Raw genomic sequence first — 23,514 nt, 5'->3', positions numbered from 1 at the left:
TGTCTTGGGCAAGGGGCGAGCTTTTTCTTTTCTCTCTCTGCCTCTGTCTGTCTCTCTGTCTCTGTCTGGCTCTCTCCCTGTATGCTTGCATATGCACCACACGCCATGTGTGTGCAGAAGCTAGCGGAGGCCAGAGGAGGGTGTGAAGTCTTCAGAGCTTACTGATAGGTGGTTACGAGCTGCCAACTGTGCTAGGTTTGCTAGGACTTGAGCTCTGCAAGAGCAGCCAATGCTCTCAAGGACTGAACCCTCCGTCCAGTCCTACCCTTGCTGGCTCACACAGGCTCTCACTGGGCTTGCCAAGTATCTGACTCCCACACACTGGGATTGCAGTGGTTGTGAACCACCTCACCTGATTCTTCTTCTTTTTTTAAAGCGTATTGCATGACTGAGGCTAGCCCTGGATCTGCGACGGAGCCCAGGATAACCCTGAACTTCTGATCTTCTGCTGCCTCTCCCTCTGAAGTGCTATGATCTGGGGCATGGAACGCCATGTTTATGGAGGGATGGGAATGGAATCACGGCTTCCTCCATGCTAGGTCAACAGGGTCACATCCCAGTCAGTCCCAACCTGGTTTGTTTAACCGAAGGTTTTGAGGCTTGAATGCAGGTCCCTATGCTTTCCAAAGCAAGCCGTTCATGGTCTGAACCGTTTGCCCAGCCCTGACAGGGAGTTTCCTTACCTGCCAAGACTCAGTCAGGAGGAACCCCAGCTCAATGAGCATCTATTATCTGGCCAACCCTGCAGTCACAAGGAGGCCACAAGGGAGGACAAGCGAGGGGCAGCAAGGGGCGGGGGTAGGGGTGGAACGGCATAGCCTGAGAGATTTTCCCTGCCTACTCTGCCAAAAGGCTGGCACGGGGCCAGTGAGGTGGCTCAGTGGGTAAAGGTGCTTGCTGCCAAGACTGACCAAAATTTGATCTCAGGGCCAAAATGGTGGAGGGGGAGAACTGACCCACCCCAACCTATCCTCCAACCTCCCTTCATGGTGCACATGCACGGTGCATACCTGAGCACACACAGATATATAGATACATATCTTTTTTTTTTTCTTTTTTCCGGAGCTGGGGACCGAACCCAGGGCCTTGCGCTTGCTAGGCAAACGCTCTACCACTGAGCTAAATCCCCAACCCCTAGATACATATCTTGGTTTAAGGTACTGGAAGGACAGCTTGGCGATTAAGGGCACCGACTGCTCTCACAGAGGAGCCAAGTTGGGTTCCAGTTCCCACACTGTGTGGCTCACAACTGCCTATAACTCCAGCTGCAGAGGCTCCAACACCCTCTTCTGGACTCTGTGGGCACCTGCGCCCCTGTACACACCCACACACAGAGCAGACACATAATTCGATAAAAAAAATACTTTAAAACGTGTAATATTAATTTTTGGAGGGGGAGGGGGAAGACTCAAAGACAAGGTTTCTCTGGGTAGCCCTGGCTGTCACTCTGGAACTCACTCTGTAGACCAGGCTGGCCCTGAACTCAGAGATCCACCTGCCTCTGCCTCCAGAGAACTAGGATCAGAGGTGCGCACTGCTACAACACCCATATTAATTATTAAAAAAAATCTAGTGTGATCCTCGCCTCCCACATTCTAAGTTGGCTTTGCTCACTGAATGGTCCCTCTCCTCTTGAAGGGCTTTGATGGGATGGAAATGTGGCTCCGCCAGTAAGAGCGCATTCGTGAAGCCCATTCCCAACACCCCAGGCGTGTGATGGCACACGCCTCCTACCACAGCACTGGGGAAGTGAAAGCAGGAGGGGCAGGAATGCATGGTCATCTCTGATTATATAATGAGCTCAAGGCTAGCCTGGGCTACATGAGACACCCCTCCCCCCCACGTTTTGAGATAAGAGAAAAAGAAAAGGCGGCTGGAGAGATGGGGCTCAGTTGTTATGCACGTGTGATTGTTATACAAGCCTGAAGGCCTGACTTTGGATCCCGGAACCGCCATAAGTACAAGGTGGGCCAGGCTACCCACAAAAGGTAGAGAGGGAAGAGCCCTGGAAGAGGATGGGTGTGGTACCAGCCGTATCGATGAGCTTGGGGTTTGACCGAGAGACCCTGCCTTAATGACTACAGTGAAAGAAGAAATGAAGAAGGATCCCGCAACCACCCCAGGCCAACAAGGCACACCTGCACATACAGATGCACCCCAATGTGCACGAGCCCGTGGGCCTTACCAGAACCTACAGAGACAACACACTATAAACTCTGGGATGAATTTGACTCTGCCCTGATGGCCTTGGAGGAATGAAAAACATCCTATGCCGGGTCCTGGGCCTTCTAGGAGATGTCACTTCTCTAGACGTTCTAGTAACACAGGATGCTACCAAGTGGTATAATATTAGCTTCCAAGTTCAATTAAGAAACTCCTTACACAAAGTTAAGGGTACTTATCCTGTGGGCTTCCCCAGAGCCTTTAATCTGTTAATATGTGCCATGAACACACAAGAGGGGTTAGGAAGAAAATGAGTCTATGATGTATTATTGAATTTGCAGTCTCTACCAGTGAGAGATACTGAACCATGTGACGTGGGTCAGCCTGCCATGGACCCTACAGTTTCTTCTTGTGCTACCTAAGGGGGCCTACATATCCACCTGGGCCAACTCTAATAAACCCTCCCACGGCAGCCACCACAAGCCTCTCACTTGACATCTTCCCCCTCCTCCAACGCCAGTTTTCTTAGTTCGCACAATCTACCTGCTGGGCTCCTCAACGTCAGCCCCAGGAACTATAGGTATACCAACTCCCCCCTCGACAGACCGTCCATCCTTAGGGAGGTCCATTTCCCCCCACCGCACTCCCAGCAAGAAACACACACACATGCTCTGAAGCCCTGAGTAGTTTTCTGTTCCAAGCCCTTTCCTCTTCCCAGGGGCTCTTAAAGGTCATGAAGGAAAAAATAACGGACCTCTCTAGAATGACATCCCCCTTCAGTCGGCCTTTGGACAGTTCCCACCCCTATGGCGCCCACGGAAGGCTGAGTTTGTCCCACTACAAAGGAAGAGTCCTCTGTAGTTTGAATGCTGCCCCCCCCGCCCCGTGGCACTGAGCCAGCAAGGCTGCCTCTGTAGCCTGCTTCCCCCAAAGGTATCCTCCATCCAGAAGGGCTCAGTATCCTTCCGGAGTCGAAAGCTATTCATAAGCCCCTTCCGTTCCCCCAACTCAGAGCCGGCAGAGAGCTGGGGAACCTGAGTAGGGTTGGGGAGGGTGTAACAGGCTTCTTACCCCGAAATGAGCAGAGCCAGTTCCCCATGGAGAAGCGTCAGGCACCGGCCGGCCATAGAGCCTGGCAGGAAGGCAGGCAGGCAGGCATGCACTGGCCTTGGTCCCTGCCTCCCGGATCAATAGTGGACAGAACATCGAGTGTTCAGAGGCAGCCCTGCCCCCTGCCACATAGCCCCAGAAAAGCTCATCTTGGCTTCCCCATCCTGACGCCATTAACAAGTTTAGGATGTGGTTAGGGGAGGGAGTGGAGGAGCCAGCCTTAAAAGAATCCTCTTGACCTTGGCTGACTGAAAGTAGCAAGGGTAACAGGGAGGCCTGGTCCCCCCCAATGCCTCAGACAACATCTCAGACTAAGCACCGAAGTGATGGGCAGGGAACAGAGGAGCAAGCCTGTATCTCAGTCCCAAGGAGGGTGAGGCAGGAGGATTGCCACAGGATCTAGGCCAGGCTGGATTACACAGGGGAACGATCTCAAACACAAAAGAGGAGAGTCAGCAAGATGGCTGAAGGATTATTCAGGGGCACTTGTAGCCAAGCTTGACAACCTGAGCTCAATCCCTGGGACCTGCAGGACGGAGGGAGAAAACTCATTCTTACAAACTGTCGTCTGACCTCCACACCTGCTGGGGCACATGCGCCCGCACACATATGCATATGAAATAAATAATATAAAAATATATTTAAGGGGCTGGAGAGATGCTTCAGAGGTTAAGAGCACTGTCTGTTCTTCCAGAGGTCCTGAGTTCAATTCCCAGCAACCACATGGTGGCCCACAACCATCTGTAATGGGATCTTCTGGCCTGCAGGCATACATGCAGGCAGAATGCTATATACATAATAAATAAAATAAATCTTTTAAAAATATATTTTAGTAAATAAACATACATCTGAGGGGCTCAGAAGTAGCTCACTGGCAAGAGTGCCCGAGAATTTCCCAGTGATGGGCTCGGCTATAGAACTGTCACACTGGGTTATTCGAATGCGGTAAGATGCATATCTAACACGGCGGGTGAGAAGCACAGTCGAGGAGAGCCCTTCAAGGCTTGCCTCAGTGATAGAAGTTCAATGGCTGCCTTTGCCATACTCTCTGCTCGACAACCCCAGATCCCAGCTATCCAAAACATCTTCCAAGGGTCCTCTTAGGCACAGAATTAGAAGGAGACTCCTGAGGCTGGGGAGATGACTCAGTGGTAAAGTATTTGCCACCCACACATGAGGACCTGAGTTCAAATCCCGGGACCCATATGAAGCTGGACATGGTCATGTACTCTCAGTGCTTGGACAGTCACGTGTATGAATGAGACAGGAGAAGCCTCTGGAAGCTCATGGGCCAGCTACGCTGGTGTAAATAGGTAGATGGAAAGACAGCCAGTATCCTGGGAGTTCTAGGCCAGCTAGGACTACACAGTAAGATCCTATCTCCAAAAGAGAGAGATTCGAACACTACGGAAGCTTCATGAACACCTGCAGTCCTCTGACCTCTGCACTGCGCTGTGCGCACGGGTACCTGAACACACACACGAGATTAAAGGAGACTCCAGAGAAAGGCTGCCTTTCTCTGTAGAACCGAGTGGAGTCCACACCCAGTAGGTCCACACCCAGTAGGTACCTGGAGTCCTGAACCCCTTTTTCCTGTCCCCAGTCCAGAACAGATGCTAACACTGACCTGGGTCTTCCCAGAGCACCCTCTGGGAGCGCTCCATCCTATCGACACTCCTCTGCCTACTCCACACCCCGCCCACCTTTCCAACCACCTCTACTTGCATTCCAGGGAGCCGTTGTCGCTACCACCACCACCACCACCACCACCACCACCACCACCACCACCACCACCACCGGTGGTCTCCCCTGGGACCCTGCTGCATCCTGTGTCCTGCTTCTGGGTACCAATACAGGCCTTCCCTGCTACACATGGCGTCCATCCAGGCTGTCTCCCGTGCCAGGTCCTCTCTGCCCAAAGTTGACATCACGCCTTGGGAGGGAGCCACAGCCTAGCTTCCCAAGGCATGCGCCAACTCGCACATGGATCTCTCAAACCACCCTGGGTGTCCCCCACAGAATCCCAGTATCCCCCCTCCCAGGGAGTCCCAGGATCCCCCCACGGAGTCCCAGTATCCCTCACGGAGTCCCAGTATCCCCTGACTGGTTGATATATTTGCTTTGAGACAGGGGCTCATATGTCCCAGGCACCAGCCTCAAGGACAACCTTTAACTTTGAACCCTTTCCCTATTTCCCAACAGTCAGGATGACGGATATGCATCATGCCTGGTTTATATAGTGCTGGGAATGGAACCCAGAGCTTTGTGCGTGCTGGGTCAATACCCTACCAATCAAGCTACATTTCCAGACAATGTCTGTTTTTGAGGCAGTGTTTCCTATATTTAGTCCAGGCTAACCCTGATCCCACAATCCTCCTGCTTCAGTCTGAGTGCTGGAATGACATCATGCCCGGTACCTCCACTTTAGAGAGTGGATGGTCAGTCCCGGGGGTGAGTGGGAACCTGAAGGGCCAGCAGGAATGGGGGACAGTATTCCCTAGACCTCCCATCTAACCTCATCCCCAAATCTCTTGGCACTGACATCCCAAAGCCTGGTAGAGCCTTTGCCTAAAATCTCCCAGTGAGAGACTTGGGTGTGGCTCAGTAGTAGAGCACCTGCCTAGATACACACACACACACACACACACACATACACACACATGCATGCACACACACATGCACATGCATGCACACACACATGCACACGCACATGCACGTCCCCCTCAGGGGCTAGAGTTGTGGCTCAGTGGCGGAACACTGGTCTGGCGTGTGTGAAAGCTCTGGATTAAATACCAGACACTTGGAATAAAAGAAATTGGGTCCTCACTTGATGAGGGCCAAAGAAGAAAGACTCCAGAGGAGACAATAGGCCTTTCTCTCTGAAGGTCATGTCCTGGCCTGGGGCCAGGCTGGCGGGTACACTTCCCCAGCCACTCAGATCCATGGAGCCACCCCTGCTGGAATGAGCACAGCCTATTGGGAGCCTGTAGCTAATCTGGTCTCTTTGTACTTAAAATTTCTTTTCTTAGAAAAATATTTACTTTTTTTTTTTTTTTTTTTTTGGAGCTGGGGACCGAACCCAGGGCCTTGCACTTGCTAGGCAAGCGCTCTACCACTGAGCTAAATCCCCAACCCCAGAAAATTATTTACTTAATGTGTATGGGTGTTTTATTGCATATAAGTGTGCACACTGCATACGTGCAGTGCCTGACCAGAAAAGGGCCTTGGAGTCTCTGGAACTGGAGTTCGAGATGGTTGTTTGCCACCGTGTAAGTGCTGGGTGCCACACTTGTGTCCTCTGCAAGAGCAGCAAGAATATGTGTTCTTAACCATTGAGCTATCTGTCCAACTCCTGGAATTCTATAATGTTGGTTATGTGCATGCCTGGGGGACGGGGTGGGGCATATGTCGGGGAGTGTCATAGTTCTTGGAAGACAACTTATTGCAGTCATTTCTCTCTCTCTGCGCCACGTGGGTCCAGAGACTGAGGTCACCAGTCCAGCAATGTGGTTTTCCCAACCCTCCTATTAGTCAGCACCCTCGAGCTCCTCCCAGGAAGTGAGTGACCCGACTCAGGACAGTGGCCCTGTGGTCGCCCTGTGACAGGCAGTGAGCATGCACCCTTCGCCTGGATGACTATACATTTCCTCTCTGGCCTAGTCCTCCCCTCAGCCACACGGTCCGTGCTCACGGTGGAGATAATATACCTTGGGGCCCCTTAGGCCACACCCTATACAGTTCTTCCGGTGTTGGGAAGACACCTGAATCCCTGCCCTTCACCCCCTACTTCTGATCCCCCTGGACATGAGCTCCCACTCCATTCCACAAAGATGTGACTTTGTACATGAACATATTCATGCACATATGCACGGACATGTGTGCATGCATGCAGCAAGAGGCCAGAGGTCAGTTTGTCATAGTTTCCCATCTATTTCTGTGATAAGACATCCTGACGAACTCAACTTAAGGGAGAAAGGGTTTATTTTTAGCTCACCCTTCCGGGTCACAGTCCGTCATGGCGGAGAAGTCAAGGCAGACACTTAAACAGCTGCTCACATCACATACACGCACAGGCAAGAGCAGAGAGAAAGGAACGCCTGCGTGCTCAGTGACCCGCTGGCTTTGTCTACTTTCATATATTCACGGCTGCAAGCCAGAGAACAGTACTGTCCACTTTCAGGCTGGGTCTTCCCAGGTCAATTAACAATCAAGCCAAATAGACAAGCTCACAGGCCAACCCAACGTGGACAATTCCTCCTGAGGCTCTCCTCCCCTGTCGTCCTGGACTGTATCAAGTTGACAGCTGAAACTAACCACCACATTGGGTGTCTTGCTTTATTACTTTCCACCGCATTCTTCAGGACAGGGTCTCTCTGTTTGTCTGCCTGTCTGAATCTAGAACTGACCAATTCAGCTAGGCTGGCTGGCTGACCAGCAAGCATGGGGTTCCTCCTGTTGCACTGCAAACTCAGGCCCTCACACTTGCATGGTAAGTGCTTTACCAACCACAAAATCTTCCCAGCCCCGAGACTGATCTTTTTCTGTTCCTGGACTAGGGCTTTTATATCACTTTTCCTACCCCCTGCAAGATCACTTCCTCTGCGAGATCAGTCAGTCAGTCAGTCAGTTTGTCTGTTTCTGTCCTTCCCTCCCTCCCTCTCTCCCAGCTGGCTTCTGGAATGCCTCCCATGAAAATGAAGGGATCTGGCACCTTACAGAGGAAACTGGGCTGTACTGGACCAGCAAGCCTGTCAGGAATCTGCTGCTGGCTCACCTCACGTTGCAACTTCCTTGGCCGTTTTACCTTCTTTGGCTCGTATTTTCGGCAACACCTACCCCTCCCCAACCCCACCTCCACCCTCACCCCCCTCACCCACACCTCAAACCCAGCTTGTGAAGTCTCATCTCTACCAGGTGTCTCCAAAACTCTGAGACAACCGAATGAGGTGAATGGAGTCCTACACTTCTTGGTGGAGGGTAGCCTAAGCAGGGGCCTCGTGGAGCTGCCCCTGTGAGTTACTCATCAAAGAGAAAAGGAAGGAGCAATCAAGATTCCCACAGCAAACACTACAGAAAGTCAAATCTCCACCTGGGCATGGTGGCTCTCACCCTGTAGGATGAGGCAGGAAGAACATGCGTTCGAGGCCAGCCTGAGCTATAAGACTGAGAACCTGTCTCAAAAACTAACCAAACTATTTCTAATTCTAGCATGCTCTCTATGATACTCAGTGTTCACCGTCAACTTGACAGAACCTGGAATCTCCCGGAAGACAGGCCTCTGGGCATGTCTGTGGAATTATCACGATTTGTTTATTGGATATTGAAAGACTCATTTTAGTGGCGGGTAGGACATTCCCTGAGGAGGAAAACCTGTATGGTATGAAGTAGAGACAGCTGAGAGGCAGGAAGGAGCGTACATGCCCCTCTCTGTTTCTTGGTGTGACTAACGGTTTCAGATTCCTGTTACCTAGACTTTCCCCACCAGGAGGGAGTTCTTGAACTGTGAACCAAAGTCAGACCCTTCTCCCTCAAGTTGCCTCTGTCAGGGTACTTTATCACACTGACAGCAAAAGAAACTAAGATAACCCTCATGGTTCAGAGTTGTCCTGTTGGCATCGGGGATTTGGCTCAGATGTAGAGCACTTGTCTGTCATGCACCCTGGGTCCCAGCACAGCATAAACTGGGCATGGTGATGCACATCGGAACCCTTAGCACCTTAGAGGCAGAGGCAAGAGAATCACTGAGCGTAGCCTGGGCTACGTAATAAGTTTCTGAGCACTGAGACACGGCTACCTCTGAATTACCCAAATTCCTCTGTAAGTAGCCCCAATACATTCACTGGTTCATCATGGTGGACTCTGGTGGACTCTTTGCTCTGTGGTTGGTATCCTATCTGAGTGGGACACATGTTTGTCCTGTCTCCCCAGGAAAAGTCTCCATGCTGAGGCCCCCTTGCCTCTCTCCCTCAGCCTCACGTACCTTCTTTGGAGCCGCTCGCCGATGCCACCACAGAAGATGAGGCAGACCCGATGGAGGGCCTACCCACGGGACTGGAGTGCTTCCCCCCTCGGCCAGGGGGCTTCAGACCACTGGGCTTCTGCATGGTGATGCCACTAGGAGGGCAGATGAAGGCAGGCGCCGGTCACATCCTCTCTGCCATCCTTGGTCACCTGCGGGCAGAACACAGGAGAGATGGAGTCATAATGTTCTCTTTAGGACCTGGGAACTTGGCCGGTTGCAGTGGTCCAGAAACTGACAGAGCCCCATTGGAGGATGACGCTATTTCCTTTCTGTTCTGTTCTGTTCGAGATGGGGTACCATATAGCCCAGGCTGGCCTCAAAGTCATTAGACAGTAGAAAAAGATATTAAAATCCTGCCTCTGGGGGTTGGAGATTTAGCTCAGTGGTAGAGCGCTTGCCTAGCAAGCGCAAGGCCCTGGGTTCGGTCCCCAGCTCCGGAAGAAAAAAAAAAAAAAAGAGCAGCCAGTGCTCTTGACTGTTGAAAATCCTGCCTGTCTCCTGAGGGTGGGAAGCCAGCACACCTGATCTACTCTGGTCTAGGGATGGAACTCAGGGCTCCCTGTGCTGCACAGACACTCTACTCCTCTATTCGGTTTTTATGACACGAGGTCTCACTCTATGTCCTAGGCTGGTTCTCCTGATCTTATCCCAGCCTCCTGAGTGTGGCAGTTACAAGTGTGCTTCACCAAGCTCCACTTCGCTGCGCCATTTACGGACAGAGCTGTGATCTCTGCTTTGGGGCTGCTTGGGAGTGGCTGCAAGATGCTTCAAGAACCATCTTACAACCACCGAAGACAGCTAGCTGGTGAGCCAGGCCACCACAGAAGGCAGGGCAGAGTTCAGGCTGGCCACTGTTAACCGACTCGCTTGTTTGGCCCACACCTACTGGAAGGGAAGCGCCATTCACAAGAAAGAATCTAAAAGAAAAGAAAAAGCTGGCACTTCACTCTCGTAATCCGAACACTCAGGAGCCTGAGGCAGGGGGATTGTTGCAAGATTGGAGTCATCTGGGATACACAGAAAAACCCTGTCTCAAAAAGCCAATAAAGAGAGGAGGGGGGTGAAAGAGAAAGGGAGATAAGAGAGAAACACACACACACACACACACACACACACACACACACACACACACACACACACACGGGGTGGGGGTGGGGGATCTAATCTAGAAATCCATATAAAATTCTCTTGGCAGAAATTCTTGGGTACCTCAGAATGTCTCTCAGTCATATGTTCATCAGTCAGTGGATGTTTTAGTTAGTTGCTTGTTTTTGTAAAGTAGGGTTTATCCGAGGGTCTTTTGCATGTTGCTCAAGTGCTCTGCCACTGAGCCACACCCCCAGCCCCTCACTGGGGGATTCTAAGCAGGGGCTCTGCCATTGAGCCACACCCCAGCCCCTCACTGGGGATTCTAGGCAGGGGCTCTACCCCCGAGCCAAGGCCCCAGCCCCTCACTGGGGGATTCTAGGCAGGGGCTCTACCACTGAACCCGCCCCAGCCCCTCACCCCCAGCCCCTCACTGGGGATTCTAGGCAGGGCTCTACCACTGAGCCACGCCCCAGTCCCTCACTGGGGATTTTAAGGAAATGTTTCACTGCTGAGCCACAAGTCCCCCATCCTCTTTTCATTTTTAATTCTGAGATAGAGTCTAAGTTGCTCAGTCTGGCCTTGAGCTTATCATCCTCCTACCTCTGAGGCAGGAGGATGATCACATGCCTACATCATCAGAATGGGCTACTTGAAGTTTTTCTCCACCGACTGCACCTCACCCAGAGGACACTTGGCCCAACAAATATTGTTCCAGGTAGCCTCTTGGGACCAATGGTCCTGGAAATCCACAGCGAGCCTAGGAGAGTCTGCTGCCCTTCCGTCTATATTCTGTCTCCCCAGAGCCTCGGGCAACCTTAAATCATACCTTCCTGTCTCCTCTCTGAGAACTCATTCGCCAGTGTTTGACCCTGACTGACCCCATGACTGGAGACCCTGCGTGAGGGCATGCCTGAATCCATGAAGAGAGGACGCCAGCCTTCTAGGCCACAGGTCCCTCAGTCTCCCTACTGTTAGTAAACCAAGGACCACACACATTCTAGAACCAGGTGCGCCCCAGCCTGCCTCCAGCAACTTGGTGCTAAGAGTCAAAGTCACGTCATCACCAGGGGCCACAAGTCACATATTCTCCCTATGTAGGGGTCCTATACCCTCGTATAAAGCCAATGCCTTCCCTCTCTGCTCTTTTCTCCTCCACCCTCGTCCGAGGCAGCCTTTGTCTATCCTCACTAAATAAATCTCTCAGGTGAGGTCACTGCATGGTATGACTCTGTGGCATCCATTGGCCCTCCGATCGCTGCACAAACTCTAACACCTGCCATTCTTTTTTTTTTTTTTTTTTTTTTTTTTTTTTTTTTTTTCGGGTCTGGGGGCCGACCTCAGGGCCTTGCGCTTCCTAGGCAAAGCTCTACCACTAAGCCAAATCCCAACCACATTCTTTTTTTTTTTTTTTTTTTTTTTTTTTTTTTTTTTTTTTCCGGAGCTGGGGACCCAAAGGGCCTTGCACCCAACCCCAACTAAATCCCCTGCCATTCTTGATAACCCCAGGAAACCTACTGTGCAAGGAACCTGTCTTTCTACCACGCTGCACCCTCTACGCACAGTACTGAGACAACTGTGTGCCGCACGCCTTGCACAGATGTGACCTGGCTATGCCCAAGTCCGCTGCAGAGATAGCAGACATCTTACAAGGAGAACAGCCACAGATCAGAAAAGTTCAGAAACAGCCGAGTGTTAGGGGGACACCTGTCATCACAGCACGTAGGAGGCTGAGGCAGGAGGATGGAAGCTTTAGGCTACCCTGCGTTCCATAGGGAGGGCCTGTCTTAGCGAAAGGAAAGAAGGCTGGAGAAATGGCTCAGTCGGTACAGTACCTGCCACAGAAGCAGGAGGAGCTAACGTCAATCCCCAAAGCTCACGGTTAAAAGTCAGGCTCGAGGACTGTGGCGGTTTAAATATGAATGGAAATATGAATGGCACCCATCACTCGAATATTTGAATGCTAAGTCACCAGGGAGTGGCCCTGTTTGAGAAGGATTAGAAGGATTAGGAGGTGTGGCCTCCTTAGAGGAAGTGCGTCACTGGGGTGAAGTGGACACAGGTGAAAGGCTAAGGCAGACTCGTGAAGGAATGTTTGGCTGAAGCAGACACAGGAATACAGGATGTTCTGCTAAAGCAAGCATGTGATAGGACATGTGATGAAGGATTCTTTGCTAAAGATACACATATATTGGTCTGCCTTACATTGCATAGTTGAGCCGCATTTGTTGGGACTCCATAGAGAGAAATGCACCATAAAACTTCTGGTGGTGTACTGCAGTTTCTTGCTGCCTCTGCAGACTCGGGCTGATTGGTATCAGCTGAGACAGACACAAGGGCTCAGGTGAGACACGTGAAGGACACATGGAGGACACGTGATGATTAGAGGGCGTACTCAATAGACGGTAAAGGGGACCGAGCTACGCTTGCTTTATTGAGCTCACTGCACGACCTTGTGGGTCTCATGCCTTCCCTGATCTTTCTTTGCGATGCAGGGAGAGGCACAGCAGAGAACTTTCCCTGGTGCTCCTCCCTGGTCCCTCCTGCTGACTGGAGCTGAGGCTGAGGCCTGGCTGTCCCTGCCACTGCTGCTGATCCACATTTGCTAACCCGACTCTACCAAACTGGACTGCTGATATATCCGTAAAGTGTTTGCAAACGGATCGAGCTGCCACTGCTGATCTGTGAACTGAACGGGCGATTTCCAGACAACACAGACGGGAGTTGCTCCAAAGAACCTTTCTAAACAGGTCCACCCACCCCTCCATACCTGTCCCCGTTATCCTTTCTTTTCCATTAGTTCTGGTGGTGGGGTGACAGGCTAAAAGAGAGGCTAAAGTGTTTAAGAACCATCATTAGAAATGAGGTTTAGGAAAGGCCGGAGAGATGGCTCAGCGGTTAAGAGTACTGACTGCTCTTGCAGAGGTCCTGAGTTCAAATCCACAGCAACCACATGGTGGCTCACAACCATCTGTAATGGGATCTGATGCCCTCTTCTGGTGTGTCTGAGGACAGCGACAGTATACTCATATGCATAAAATAAATAAATAAATCTTTTTTAAAAAAAGAAAGAAGGGTTGGGGATTTAGCTCAGTGGTAGAGCGCTTATCTAGCAAGTGCAAGGCCCTGGGTTCAGTCCCCAGCTCAAAAAAAAAAAAAAAAAAAAAAAGAAAGAAATGAGGTTTAAAAGTTTAAAGTTGGGGTTGGGGATTTAGCTCAGTGGTAGAGCGCTTGCCTAGCAAGCACAAGGCCCTGGGTTTGGTCCTCAGCTCCAAAAAAAAAAAAGTTTAAAGTTATACTGGAGGGTGAGCTTTGAGGTTTCAAAAGCCTATACCAGACTGACACTCCCCCTCCCCCTCCTTCTCTTCCTCTTCCTCTCCCTCTCTCCCTCCCATCTCCCCCTCCCCCTCCCCCTCTGTGGACCTGAATGTAGTTCTTGCTACTTCTCCAGCCCCATGCCTGCCTGCCTGCCGCTATGCCTCCCACCATGGTAATGGACTAAACCTCTGAAACTGTGAGCCAACTGCAATGAAATGTTTCCTGTTATTGGAGTCAGGGCGTCTCTTCACAGCAGTACAACAGTGACCAAGTCATACATGCATTTTTTAAGCCCAGTGCTGGGAAGGCAGAGACAGGTGGATTCCCTGGAGTTCCCTGGCCAGCTAACTTGGCCTACTTGGTGATCCTCAGGGCAGTGAAAAGCCACCCACACGTGGGTGCATACATGTGCATTGGGACTACACACACACATACACACACATATACGCACGCATGCATGTGTACATGTGCACAGACACAGGCATGTTCCCACATACACACAATGTGAACAAAAGAAAGGAGAAAATAAAGGATGGATAGAGGGGGTTAGTAAAAAAGAAAAGGGAAGGAAGAAGGGAAGAAAGAGGGAGGGAAGAGAGAGAAAAGGAAGAAACAGGGGGCTGGTGAGATGGTTCAGAAGGTAAAGGAGCTTGTTGCTAAGCCTGAGGACCTGAGTTCAATTCCCAGGCCCCACACCGTGGGAGAGACCAACCCCAGCAAACAGTCCTCCACACATGCATTCAGGACACACGAGGCCCCTATACAAAGACAACAAGTAACACAGTTTTTAAAAAGAACACATACTTATAGGACCAGGATCCATAAAGACAAAATTAATTTCACAGATTCCATCCCAGTCATGGTGTTGCAGCCATGACTGAACTGGCCCCAGGGCTGCCTCTTCCCTACCTCCTAGCCTGGTGGCCCTGCCCTAAAACAACATTTCCAAGACCCTGACCTCTGGGGACAGCGCCTGCTTGCTTCAACTAACAAAGGAAAGCATGGACCAGGCAGAGAGGAACCAAGCCAGCATTCAGCCAGTCCCAGCCGCCCCAGCCAGGGGACTGGAGGGGACCGGAAAGGGGAGGGGGAGGGGAGAACGGTAGCAGGAAGAGGGGAGGAGGCAAAGGGCTGAGCTGGCCCTCTGTGACTCAGCCAGGCTCTGGGACAGAGAACTGGTAGGGGGTGGGGGAGGACTTGGGAAAGCTGTGAGATGGCGATAACTGGCCTCTGGCCACGGTGCAGCTGATGTCTCAGGCCATCAAGTGAGAGTCTCTTGGAGTGAGCCTTAGGACATGACGCCAGATGACAGTCCCAGGGGTTCCTACCTGTATGGGATACAGGTAGCAGCCACCGGACAGCACACAGTGATCCCAGCACAAGAGAGGCAGAGGAAGAAAGATTTCAAGTTCCAGGTGGACAAAACGGCCTAGCAGCTACAGACAATTGCCACCAAACCTGGTGGCCTGAGTTGGATCCCCAGGGCTCACATGGTAGAGGGGTAGAAATGACGCAGACACACGCTAAAATGTAATAAAAATGGAAGTAAAATAACAAACCAAGCTTGGTTAATAGCTGGGCTGGGAGAGGGCTTGCCTAGTATGCATGAAGTCCTGGGTTCAAGCCCCTGCACGTATAAACCAGGTTGTGCACACCTGTGATCCCAAAAGTAGGAAGGTGGAGTAGGAGGATCAGAAGTTCAGGGTTATCCTCAGCTACATAGCAAGTCTGAGGTCAGCCTGGGCTATAAAAACAATTTTAATCCCAGCACCTGGAAGGCAGGGGCAGGTGGATCTCCAAGTTTGAGGCCAGCCTGAATTAGTTCGGGACAGCCGGGGCTACATAAAACTCTGTCTCAATAAAAAAAAAAAAAAAGGAAGGAAGGAAGGAAGGAAGGAAAACTGGGGTTTAAGCATGGCTGCCTTGAGGGGTACAGGTGCCTAAGTTGGGAAACTTGTAACCCCAGGATATCCCAGATACTTGACAAGAGTTCAGGAGGCCCATGTCACGGCTCTCTGGTGACACTGGTCACACAAGCATTTTCTGGGAACTCGGGTCTAACAGAAGCAACAGGCCCCTTTGTGCTGTCCTTAACTGCCACTTACTGGAAAGAAACCCGAGCTCTGTTGCACGGTTTCCATTTCAGCTGCCTGGGGGTGACCAGCCACAGACATCAGCAGGGGACAGGGTTCAGGATTCTGACCCAGTGAATTGGTAGTGGCCTAGAGAGGGGAACATCGCCAAGTGGAGCAAGAGAAAGCCCGACTCCTATGAGGTAATACGGCCCCGGGGCAGGGAAGAGGGCATCAGGATGTGAGCACCCTGGCCCCGAATTCCGGCCAGCCGCTGGCCCTGGCTCATTCACTGGGCACCTCTGCCAGGAGACAGTCCCTTAACAGGGTGCTAACTACTCCTGACACTAGACATGTTCAGTTTCCTCTCCTTTTCAAAAAATATTTATGTCAGGGGGGTACATGCATGCCCCATGCATGAAGGATGCCCACTTGGGGCTGGGGGTTTCTCTCCTTTCACAAGAAGTCTCCAGGGGTCTCGAACTCAGGCCATCAGGCTTGGCAGCAAGCCCCTTACCTGCTGAGCCAGCTCGAACCCTTTCCTTTCCATATTTGATCTACAGCTCAAGTTGGTCTCAGGCTTTCCACCCCCCTGCCTCTTTCAGCCCAGCACTGAGATTAAGGGCCCAGGACACCATTCTCACTGCATTTGGGTCAGGGAACACGGGCAGCCTGCGGTGGGTCACCGAGAGGTCAGCGGAGTCCATGACCTCCCAGCCAAAGGCTGAGGCTGGGACAGTCCCTCCCTGTGAGTCTTGCCAACTTCCATGCAAACAAAAACCAAAGTCTAAGCTTTAAACCAGCTGTGCCTCAGGCCTGGGAGCACCGGAGAGATGGAGTCCATCTGCCTGGGTCCCTGTCCCTACCCTCCTCCCCTCTCTCTTTCCTGGTCACCAGGGTCAGCAGGATGTTGGGAACAGCCAGCCCCAAGCCTTTGTGGCTGTGTGACTACAGTCAAGCCCATGGCACAGTGTGCAAAGAACAGAGACAAGGAACCTGGTTGGGGTCTTTGGACCCCTTGATAGCGCCAAGAAGCCTGACCACTGTGTGGAGAGGGACAGCGGCAGAGACCAGCATGAGGCTCTGGGAGAGACTCCAAGCCAACATGGGGTAGCAGCTAGACACTACTGGAGATATGACTTCAGGGTGGGGAATGGATGAAGCTAGGAAGACCAAACTGCTTAAGCAACCTGAGCCGGAAAGGCAGACCAACAGCAAATGGCCCCTCAGTCGACTGCCAGCTTTGCTGGGTATTCATTTTGGTTGGTTGCTGGCTTTTTTTGTTTTGTAAGACAGGGACTCTTTAGGTAGCCTGGGCTCTCCTGAAGCTCATGTAGATCAGGCTAACCTCCAACTGACCAGATAGCTGCCTCCCCAGTGCTTGGATAAAAGGCGTGTACCACCACTCTTCTGGGGGATTTTGTTTTGTATTTTTATTTTATGTGCATTGGTGTTTTGCCTGCACGTATGTCTGTGTGAGGGCGTCAGATCCCCTGAGTTCCCGACGGTTGTGAGCCACCATGTGGGTGCTGGGAATTGAACCCAGGTCCGCTGAAAGAGCAACCAGTGCTCTAAACCCCTGAGCCATCTCTCCAGTCCACCCATCTTTTTTTTTTTTCTTCAAAAAGACACTATCTTGTGTAGTCCAGAGTAAGTTAAAACAAAACAAAACAAAACAAGCCTGTTTGATGTGCCTGAAATTCTGTTACTTCCTGGCTCTACCCCCACCCCACCCCCCAACCCTGAATGCTGGGATCACAGGCAGGGGGTTCCCTGTGGGCTTTTGTATGTAAGGTTATAGGTCAGCACACCGCTGACTTTCCTTTTCTTTATCTGGAAACAGGGCTCTGCTATGTAGCCCAGCTTGGCTTTGAACTGGATATTCTCCTGCCTCAGACTCTCCAGTGCTGCAAAGGCAGGAATATACTAAACGTTTTGGTTTGGGGACATTTTGTTTTGTTTTCAAAGACAGGGGTTCTCTGTGCAGTCCTGACTGTCCTGGAACTCACTCTGCAGAAAAGGCTGGCCTCGAACTCAGATCTGCCTGCCTCAGCCTCTGGAGCACTGGAACTAAAGGTGTGCGCCACCATGCTGGCCTGGCTTGGTTTGTTTTGTTTTGTTTTTTAACTACCTGGCAGGCCGGTGAGATGGTTCAGAGAGTAGATGCATTTGTTGTGCAAACCTGGCAACCTGAGTCCAATTCCCAGAACCCGAGCAAAGGTGGACGGAGAGAACCAATTCCACTGAGCTACTCTCTGACCTCCAAAGGTGCATTATGGTATGTATACACACTGACACGTGGGAGTACACACATGCACACACATGCTGCACGATCACACACACGTGATAATAGTAATTTGGGGGCTGGAGAGATGGCTCAGCGGTTAAGAGCACTGACTGCTCTTCCAGAGGTCCTGAGTTCAAATCCCAGCAACCACATGGTGGCTCACAATCATCTGTAATGGGATCCGATGCCCTCTTCTGGTGTGCCTAAAGACAGCAACAGTGCAATCACTCACATTATCTTTTTTTTTTTTGGTTTTTTTTCGGAGCTGGGGACCGAACCCAGGGCCTAAGCGCCCTAGGCCAGCGCCAAAAAATAAATAACCACTGAAATAAATCCCCAACCCCAATAACTACATTAAATAAAATGAATAAATCTTAAAAAAAAAACAATAATTTGGGTTATTTTAGTTAAAAACTAAGCTGGAGAGGTGGCTTCAGCAGTTAAGAGCACTGGCTGCTGTTCCAGAGGACTCAAGTTCAAATCCCAGCAACCACATGGCAGCTCACACCTGTCTGTAACTACAATTCCACAGCTTCTGACATCCTCACACAGACATATGTACAGGCAAAACACCAATATACATAAAATAAAAATACATCTAAAAAAAAAAGAGCATGGACTATTCTCAAAAGACCAAAATAACATCAAATAACTTTTTATTTTTTGCTTTTTTTTTCATCAAATAACTCTTTAAACTTAGATTTATTTCATGTAAGAGTTTTACATGTATATATGTATGTATGTATGTATGTATGTATATATATATGTATGTGCATCGTGTGTGTGTCTAGTACCCATAGAGGTCAGAAGTGGGCATTGGATCCCATGAGTCTGTTGGACGGTTGTGAACCACCATATTGGTGCTGGGAACCAAACTTGGGTCCTTAGCAAGTGCTGCAAATTCTCTAACTCTTGGGGTTGGGGATTTAGCTCAGTGGTAGGGCGCTTGCCTAGCAAGCGCAAGGCCCTGGGTTTGGTCCCCAGCTCCGAAAAAAAAAAGAAAAAAAAAAAAAAAAGATGTAATTGCCCACCTAAACATATAGAGCCCAGTACACATCCATCCCTTAAGCATATTCATAACAACCTGTAAATACACAGAGTGGAATCTTTACGTCAGCCTCCATGTTCTCTCCGTGGCTACTTTGCAGTCTCCTCCCCGTCTCTCCATTCCTGTCCCTTCCTCTTCCCTCAGACCTTTCTCCCGCCCATTCCTTCCTTCTCATCCAATGACAGGCCTCGTTCTATCTTGGACCCGCCTCACCTGTATGATGACATCATCCCACAGTTCTGGATTTGGTACCAGCAGACCACCCGGCTGTGAATGAGCAACCTGTGTCCTGCAGACCTATACCATGTGTCTCCCCCAAGGCTCTGACGTCCCCCGAGTGCAGGAGAGGTCACAGTGTGGTACAGTGGTGCTGCACACAATGAGGACCGTCTACTGTGATTTACTTCCCTGTAACAAGCTTCTGTGTCAACATCCCGAACCCTCTCCCATTCTGGCAGTGTCCTGAGCAGGCGAGGGACAGGAAGGAAGAGACACGGACGCTGGGGTCTGGTCCTGGAACAGCATGAGAGAGTCCAGGCAGACAAAGGGAGAACTAAGAGGGGGCAGCCAGGAGAAAAAGGGACTTCCCAGCAAAGCAGGTCAAGGGCACCGCCCACACATCTGAAACTAGAACCCAGTGATACCAAAGTGGGTGGGAAGAGAATGGAAGAGAGACACAAAACGCAGCGGCTCAGACATCACCAGGAAGACATCTAAATCGTACCATCTACCGTTGCTTCCAAAAAGGCAGCCTCACCCTGGCTACCACTGGAGGCAGCATGCCAGGCACCCACCACACGCAAGTGCTCTAACTCATGCCCAGGGTTTCCGCAAAGAGGCACCCAGTGCCCTTGAATGCCTTCTCCCACTTCTCACAGAGAGCAGAGGGGAAGGATCAAGCTTTTGCAAATCACATTCCCAGTCTGTATCTCAGGACCTAGGACAGCGCCAGGCTCAAAAGCTGCACACGTAATGGCTCCATTAAAGAGTCCTGAAATTAGGGTGGGAGGGGGCTGGTAGAGTCCTTGCTTAACCTACACAAAGTCCTAGTTTCCACCCCCAGGACCATCCAGGCTCAGCCTCACACATAGGTAAAAGCCTGCAACTGGTAGGTGGGTCAAGATTTCAAGTTCATCCTCCATTACACAGAGAGGTTGAGACCAACCTGGGCGAGGTGAAACCTTGTTTCAAAACAAAACAAAACAACAAAACCAAAAAACAACAAAACCTAAAAAAGGGAGTGGGGGAGGCTGGAGAGATGTCTCAGTGGTTAAGAGCACTGTCTGCTCTTACGGAAGACCTGGGCTGGATTCTCAGCATAGACACATCAGCTCACAATGTTAATTTGGCTTTCAGGGAACCTGACGCCCTCATCTGGCCTCCATGGGTACTTCACAAGTCTAGTGCACACAGGCAAAACATCCATAGATGTAAGAGAAAAAAAAAATATCACAGGGTGGATATCTTAACCTGGATCACAGGTTAAGAATACTAGTTGTTCTTCCAGAGGATCCGAATTCAATTCCCAGCAACCACATGGCAGTTAACGGCTGTCTACAATCCAGCTGCAAGTGATCTGACACCCTCACCCAGATATACATGCACATAAAATATATAATTTTTTTTTTCAAAAAAAGAAAGAAAAGGGGCTGGAGAGATGGCTCAGTGGTTAAGAGCACTGACTGCTCTTTCAGAGGTCCTGAGTTCAATTCCCAGCAACCACATGGTGGCTCACAACCATCTATAATGAGATCTGGGGTCATCTGGCCTGCAGGCACACATGCAGACAGAAAGCTGTATGATGTATACATAATAAATATTTTTTAAAGAAAGAAAGAAAGGAAAGAAGAAAATGAAATGATCCTCATCCAGGCTTCAGTGGTAGAGTATCTACTTCAAATCCCCAGAGAGAGGCTGGGGGCACAGAACAGTGGTAGTTGCCTACCCAGAGTCCTCTAGTGCAATAAGTGTGGGTCAGCTGCAGAGCACCTGCCTAATTCTGTGAGACTCTAGGGAGGAGACTAGGGTAAGGCAGGAGAGAGAGCACACAGCCCTGTATTTATGTCTTGTTAATGATTCCTCCCAGCCTCTTCTGCATCCTGCTCAGAAGACAGAGGTTCATTAACCTTTCTGGGCTCTTCTGAAGGCATCAATTACAGTTCGTGTTTCACTGTGAAGACCAGGCAGGAGGGATCAAGGAAGGGAGGCCCTGGGGCCTGGGGAAACAGAGGGATGATGGAACTAGACCCACTCACCCCCAGTCACCAGATTGTGGGAGAAGAGGGTCGTCCCTGAACCTGGGCCAGGACAGAGTTTACATAGGAGGTCACATCCTTACGTTCCTAGAGGTGAGTTACAGTGCTGAGGACTGGAGCACCATAGAGTATCTCAAGGACGATAAAGTGTCCATGGCTCTGCCTCCCCCGTCGGACTACCAGCTCCTATACATAGCCACAATCCAGTTGTCTATACACACGTGCACACACACACATACACACATGCATGCACACAACTTCATGCATCAAAAACTTGCCTGACAGATTACACCAGCTGTTCCCAGCCCCAGTCTACCACCAACTAAGCAGATGGGGGTAGCCCCCTCACTTGGTCTCTCTGGTAACCCAGGATTAAGGCAGATGCCACCAGGGGAGGGTCTATGAACAGGAACCAGCATTTACAGAAGTCACCCTGGGCCAGGCCACACTCATGAGTCAAGGAGAGATGGGACAGAAGTAAGATTAGGGTAGAGAAAATGAAACCAGAATCCAGAAAGAAACAGAAAGGGTGGGCTGCCAGCCAGCTTCCTGGTCCAGGTGGCCCCGGCTCCCTGTAATTCTTCTGTGACTAAGTCTTATTTCTCCTACTCTGAAATGTCCTTTTGGGGCCAGCAAGACCGTGAGACGGCTCAGAGGGGAAAGTACTGGCCATCGAGCCTCATGAACTCAGGTCAATTCCTGACATCAACATAGTTGCACACACACCATAAATACATTTAAGAAAATAAATAAGTGTAACTGAAGTCTCCCTTTGCTTATCTGAATGAGGCTCTGATTCCACAGGACAAAGGAAACCAGAACAGGGGCTATAAAGACGTTTCCCTTAGTAAGTTGCTTGCCGTACCAACATGAGGATCCCCAGCAACTCACGTCAAAAAGCAGCGTGTGCCTGTGCCTGCAGCACAAGAGACGGAGAGGAGCCCTGGGGCTTGACAGTTAGTCAGCCTCATTGAGTCAGTGAGGTCTAGGTTAAGTGAGCTACCCTGTCTCAAAAGATAAGGTGAAAGTCCCAGCAAGATGGCTTAGTGGGTAAAGGGGTTTGCCACCAAGTCTGGTCATCTGACTTTAATACCTGGTATCCATATGACAGAGTCAGAAAATGGATCCCAACAAGTTAACCTCTGACTTCGATATTCATCCAAGTGTATACACACCCATCCACACCCACACATTGTCCTCTGACTGCCATACACATCCAGTGTGTACACACAGCCATCCACACCCACACGGAGTAAACTGGACAGTGGCTGAGGGGACAGTGCCTGAGGAGACAGAGCTAACCCTTAGGTTCTATACGCTCATGGCCACCCAAAGGCTCGCATGCACGAAGGCATGCTAGCTGTGGATTTACGCGCCTGTAATCCCAGGACTAGGAAAGGGTAATTCAAAGTTGAGGCTAGTTTCCAGTATGCAGCAGGTTTGAAGCCAGCCTGTGCTACAAGAAATCCCTGTCTTGAAAAAACAGAGACTCCCAACAACAGGGTACTGAAGGGGCCGTCTTCTAATTCTGTGTCCCTTCCACGACAGCTGGGTTCGACTAAACATGCGGCTGCCTACAGCTTATAAAGAGAACTGAGGCGACCTTAGTGGGGGCAAACAGAGTCTCATCAGCAGATGAGAGAGAGGGAGAAGAAGAGGGAGGGAGGAAGGGAGAAAGAGGAGGGGGAGGGAGAGAGAGAGGAGCCAGTTCCATGGAATGCAAGGCCTAGGCAATTGTGTGGGCTTCAAAAGCCAGACAGTGTTTAGACTCTGTACTGAGGTGCCGGCAGGGAGTACGACTGTAATTATGCCGTAGAGAATGAGACCTTGACTTTGCAGAAGACGGTACGCCCCTTAGGCCTTAACCAATGCATGGACAAAGCACCCAGTGGTGCCTACTTGTCACCCCGGAACTCCAGAGGTAGAGGCAGGAAGATCAGCCTGGGCTACAAAGTGACTCTGAGACCAGCCTGGGCTATGATGAGACCTTGTCTAAAAATAAACAAGAGCAGAGAAAGTTCTGTGTTTCCTTTGGTACAGTGCCTGCCTAACATGTCTGAACCCCAGGTCTATCTCTCACACCACATAGCACCTGGAGGGGCAGTATACACCTGTCATCCTAGCTGTTGGGAAATGTGGGCCCAACAAGCAGA

General features: G+C 50.7%; 1 protein-coding gene across 1 annotated transcript in view; it reads right to left on the bottom strand.

The window, feature by feature from the left end:
- The window catches only part of Clip2 (CAP-Gly domain containing linker protein 2), a 62,379-nt gene that overhangs the window by 35,341 nt on the left and 3,524 nt on the right, over nt 1-23,514 (bottom strand). Inside the window, exon 2 of the mRNA XM_032886362.1 lies at nt 9,254-9,444. Within this exon, the coding sequence (XP_032742253.1) occupies nt 9,254-9,377 (124 nt within the window). The 5' untranslated portion in view covers nt 9,378-9,444. The remainder of the gene's footprint in view (nt 1-9,253; nt 9,445-23,514) is intronic.

The sequence above is a fragment of the Rattus rattus genome, chromosome 16 (genome assembly GCF_011064425.1).
Source record: "Rattus rattus isolate New Zealand chromosome 16, Rrattus_CSIRO_v1, whole genome shotgun sequence".
NCBI classification, from domain to species: domain Eukaryota; kingdom Metazoa; phylum Chordata; class Mammalia; order Rodentia; family Muridae; genus Rattus; species Rattus rattus.
Note: the sequence above shows the minus strand (reverse complement) of the source record. Positions and strands in the feature narration are given on the sequence as shown.